Below are 4,639 nucleotides of genomic sequence, written 5' to 3'. Positions count from 1 at the left end.
TCCAAACTGTGGAGATGGACGGGGGCAGGAAGGCAGGTCGAGCATAGTAGGCAGGCGCCGGCGCACTGGGAAGAAACTAGGAGATGTGTCACTCCAGCCCGCCCGCCGCCGTCCTCCCCTTCTCCCCCCCCCCGGGTCCCCCCCCTGGTCCCACCTCAGAGTGGCCACTTGCAACGACTGAAGGAAGTACTGACAGAAGGAGAAGACCAGGTTGGCCGGACCAAGAGCCGCCAGTTGGCTGGTGCCGGCGAACTGGGGTGGGAGAGAGAGAGAGAGAGAGAGAGAGAGAGAGAGAGAGAGAGAGAGAGAGAGAGAGAGAGAGAGAATCACGGTTGGGGTGGGGGAGAAGTGGAGAGGGCGTTGGGAACGCGGCACGTGCGCGTCTGGGTAAGGTCATAAGTGTGCGTGTTCGAAGGGGAGGGCGTCAGGTCCCCCGGCGTGTAGAAGGAAGGAGAGATGTGGTGTGCCCGCGGGGTACGCGGCAGGTAAAGTCGGGAATGAGGACGGCTGAGGGGCTCAAGAGGCGCAGTTCGTGCATGAAGACATGGATTGGAGGCAGAAAGGGCGGGGATGAAGGTCAACGGGCGGTGTAGATTGAGATCAGATTGTTTCTCCACGGAGGCTGCCAATTCCCAGTGCAATATAAAGTAGTACCAGCGGCTACTGCTACTGCTAGTGCTGTAGCTACTGCCTCTGTCCCGCTATACATGCCGATGGCGAAACCGCCACAATAGCAGCTGGCATACTTAGGGGTATCAGCACCTACAAATGCGGGACTGCGGCGCCTTGCATCACCTGCGTGCGTGTACCATGGGTGGGATGAAGGTGGTCATGGCGCCTTGCCCAAGTGCCGTACCTGGCCGATGCAGACTGTGTCCACCAGGCTCATGAGGGGCTCCCCGAGAGGTATGAGTGTGGCTGGACCCAGGAATGACACCATGCGGCGAAGCAAGTCGAGCTGATAGCGCAGCATGCCCGCAGAATCGGGTGCAGGGTCGCTGTCGCTCGTGCCTGAAGCGACGATTGTTGTAGCTGATGCTGTGGCAATGCAACGACGGCGTAAAAAGCTGTGGCACAACCCGTGCGGGGGCGCTTGCGCGCCTGGTTCATGGCAAACCGCCGGCGCATAACGAACTGAGGGGGACTCGTGACCGCGGTGTAAGTGGTGTCTATGCAGTCCAGGAGCTATACGGTAATGACCAACGCTGAATCGTGCATTAAGTAACTGAAGTGAACATGATGGCTGGTATGACCCTACCGCAGACATTCCGAGAGTGACATCCGGATAATATTTTCAGAATATTGTATGATTTTGATTCATGAAATTGCTTACGAAGCAGAATGCGCTGAACGTGCTGCTCAACATACTCTATCGGCACCAATGCCGTGGAACCGGGATCCTGGCATTCCGACCACACGACTGCCTTAATGGCTTCTAGCTTGCAATGCGTTGCAGTCAACGTAGACTTAAAACTATGTCACTGTAACGGAACTTATATTTGTTTTTATTTGTTTCTTTCGCAAAGCTTCCACTCAAGCGAATGGATGCACGCTATCATCAGCTGCGCTGACATATAGCAGTATTGTCCCGTTATGCACACCGGGTTAAATGTAATTTGTTGGGAAGGTCCTAGGAATGCATGAACGGAATGTGACACGAGCCAACTGCCTGGTGGTTGCGCCATGACCCGTGAGGCCAAGAAGGAGGCCAAGGGAAATCCTCCAATAGGAAAGTGGACACCACCACGCAAAACTGGCCACTGGCCACTGGCCAGAGAAGGCTGATACGTCAGCCGTTGCGTTACTGCTGTCATGCGGCTGCGCGGCAACCCTATTAACGGCGCCCGTTCCGTTTCGCAAATGTACGGCATTTACAAGTCTACATGCACGGCTGTACAACAGCCCATGGCAGTTCGGTGATTAACCCGGCGCTTTTCAATGCCCAACACACCTTTTGTCCTGCCAGTAGCAGGTGGGCCCCTGCATATATGTAGTGTGTTTAGCAAATAGTGCATACTCTCCAAGCCAATGCAGGTTATGCCAGCTTCGCGTCAACGTCCATGCAAAGAGTCGTGTTAGTCTAATCAGTGATTCGGCCGCTTCACCTAGGAGATAGGGGAATGGCAGGAGTTGCCATGAGGCGGCTGGCTCGTAGCGTTTATGGCTTGCTGCAGAGACGCACCTGCAGGGACGCATGGGACGCTACAGGGACGTGCATGGCAGCGTGTCGCAGCGATTCTCACAGAAAGCAAGGCTCCGAAGGTCAGCCTGAATTACTGGATTAGTTTTTTGTGGCCCCGAACAACTTCGGGATCAGAAACCTGACAACACTGCATGTCCAGGACCGGCGAGGGGCAACCGTGTAAATCAATTGTTTTATTCCTCAAATCTGGTTACAAGGGAGAAAGGCACCCTTGATTGTCTTTTGCAAACATGAAACAGTTGCAAATGCCTTAACTCTTTATTCACTATGTGCCCTACCTAGGAACAGAAACGCCAAATGGCTAATCCCGTAATGCCACGTTGCTAGTAAGCCCTTAGGGACGGCTGGCATCCATCGGCATCGGCATGATAACGTAAATACACTATTACCCCCTAAAATACATATATTCCTATATATATTCTTGACCCCGGTGGATACAGGCCCCAACAGGAACCCCAACCTGTACGACAGATGCGGCAGACCCTTACTTAATGGTGCGTACCCCCCAGCAGACACTCAGCGGGACAGCGTTCGCATTCCTTCGCCGCCAGCGTTCGGGAACGAGAAGTTTGACCGGAATGCGCCAGTCACCCCCAATATGATTTAACAACCTGACACGTAATTAGATCCGCAGGCAGCCAGAAAAAAACGTTGGCGACCGCGGCACAAAGAATTTTGAGCAACCATAGTGGACGGCGCCTTCACCCAATACGTTCGCTGCGCTGACCATCCTACACGCAACGGGCAAGCCCTCGTGTTCAAACGGACCGGAGATCCGACGCTCTTGCCGTGCGCACCCAGGTTGCCGTCTGCATGATCTGCAGTTGCTACGCTGCAGAAATTAGCATAGGAGACACTCCTAAATCAATGTCATATCGTCATGCCGCGGCATCACACTCGACACTAGTGTCATGAAGTCTCCAGGACACGCCGTCAATCCTTCTTTGCCTGCTCCGCCATGGCCTGTGCTAGCTTGACGGTCTTCACTGCTTGCTCCTGAGCCTGCCGAGCCAAATTAACACGTGCGAGAATGGGGTCGCTAAATAACATGGCAGAGAAACTACCCGGAGGGAAAAGATGCAATGGTCGAGTCAACGGCCATTTTCATGATAATCCGGTATATGGCTGGAACTACACCATGTTCAGTTATCCCCGTCTGCGCCGCGATAGCATGTAATGTCCTCCTAATGTCTCTTCGCCAAGGCCACGCCAGCTGAGAACCGTGCCCTCACCTGCTTTAGTGCCTGCTCCGCAAGCCCAGGTGCGTGCTTTTCCGCCGAGATGGCAATCTGATTGACCAAACTGCTCTTTAGCACGGCATCAGCTTGCCCAAAAATGGGATCAATCTTGTGGCCGTACTTCTTGAGCTGCGGAGATCACATGGTGTACGGTGTTCCATGGATGGGGGGATCAATCCAAACCTTACCCCGTTAGTTAGGAAACAACTACAGTCCACAGAAGCGATGCCCTACCATGGGAACAATGTGATCCTCGTAAATCTTACGCGCTCCCTGAGAAAAAAACAAAAGGGTAAGTACATTACCGGCAGTCTCGATTGCCTTCCGGAAATCGCAATGGTCAGCCTTCAGGAAGCAGTGCCCTTTGAACTGTACCTGGGTCTGAGGCGCGATCATCCAAATCACGAAGAGTAGTTTAATCTCATAGTACAAGGGAATCCTGTTGGAGACCATGGAAAAAGTCAAGCAGGGACTCCACCGCGCAACACCTTCCAATTTACGACTGCTTACCAACCGAGGAAAAATTTTCCTACGCCTTCCATCGTCGAAAAGATTGCATACACAACCTAAAAACATAGCGCAAGTTCAGAGTGGGCCAGCATAGCGAGCATAACTCTCGACATCCAATCCTCTTGCAAAGATGACTTAATCATGTTCCTCACCCAGTACGTCAGCCACTGCAGCAATAATGAAGGACATGGGGGGTCAGGACCGAGCTCGCAATGTGGCGCTCAAAACCAACCGACCAACCTGTGTGTCATCAATCTTCGATGTGCTCTGGATAGCTTTCAAGGAACAATACGTAGGGTATAGGAGCTCTGTAAAGAGGCATATGTAATAGGTGATCGAAAGCGAAAGCATAGTTATACCTCACAGGCACAAAATAATGGTCAGGTCACGGAAGCCTGTATGAAGTTTGCGCTATAACAGGAATGTACCAAACGTTCTATCTGTATCTCATTATGAGCTTTCTTGATGCGGCACCTGTCAACCTGTCAACCGAAGCCAACCACCGTACTGTTCCATGCAAGGAGAATTCACATATTTCACAAGTCCGCAAATGTAGGACTGCAACGAATTTGTAGTCTAGGGATACCAGGTATGCAAGCACACTGACCGGATTCCAATTCATTGCAAAAATGGGCTCACCTAGCCACAGTCCAGAAATGGCCTTCCTGCCGTGGCGCATCCCATTTGC

General features: G+C 52.6%; 1 protein-coding gene across 1 annotated transcript in view; it reads right to left on the bottom strand.

Annotated features, from left to right (window-relative positions):
• VOLCADRAFT_103098 (uncharacterized protein) overlaps positions 1 to 4,362 on the bottom strand; it is a 4,984-nt gene extending 622 nt beyond the window's left edge. Inside the window, exons 1-10 of the mRNA XM_002946640.1 lie at positions 4,192 to 4,362; positions 4,104 to 4,118; positions 3,952 to 4,007; positions 3,817 to 3,880; positions 3,676 to 3,714; positions 3,436 to 3,570; positions 2,183 to 2,202; positions 1,952 to 1,959; positions 857 to 1,038; positions 155 to 252 (exon numbers count right to left, since the gene is read on the bottom strand). Coding sequence (XP_002946686.1) covers positions 155 to 252; positions 857 to 1,038; positions 1,952 to 1,959; positions 2,183 to 2,202; positions 3,436 to 3,570; positions 3,676 to 3,714; positions 3,817 to 3,880; positions 3,952 to 4,007; positions 4,104 to 4,118; positions 4,192 to 4,302 — 728 coding nt within the window. The 5' untranslated portion in view covers positions 4,303 to 4,362. The remainder of the gene's footprint in view (positions 1 to 154; positions 253 to 856; positions 1,039 to 1,951; positions 1,960 to 2,182; positions 2,203 to 3,435; positions 3,571 to 3,675; positions 3,715 to 3,816; positions 3,881 to 3,951; positions 4,008 to 4,103; positions 4,119 to 4,191) is intronic.
• Positions 4,363 to 4,639: the final 277 nt, after the last annotated feature.

Source organism: Volvox carteri, assembly GCF_000143455.1.
Source record: "Volvox carteri f. nagariensis unplaced genomic scaffold VOLCAscaffold_4, whole genome shotgun sequence".
NCBI classification, from domain to species: domain Eukaryota; kingdom Viridiplantae; phylum Chlorophyta; class Chlorophyceae; order Chlamydomonadales; family Volvocaceae; genus Volvox; species Volvox carteri.
The sequence above is the reverse complement of the archived record's forward strand: the minus strand, read 5'-3'. Positions and strand labels throughout refer to the sequence as shown.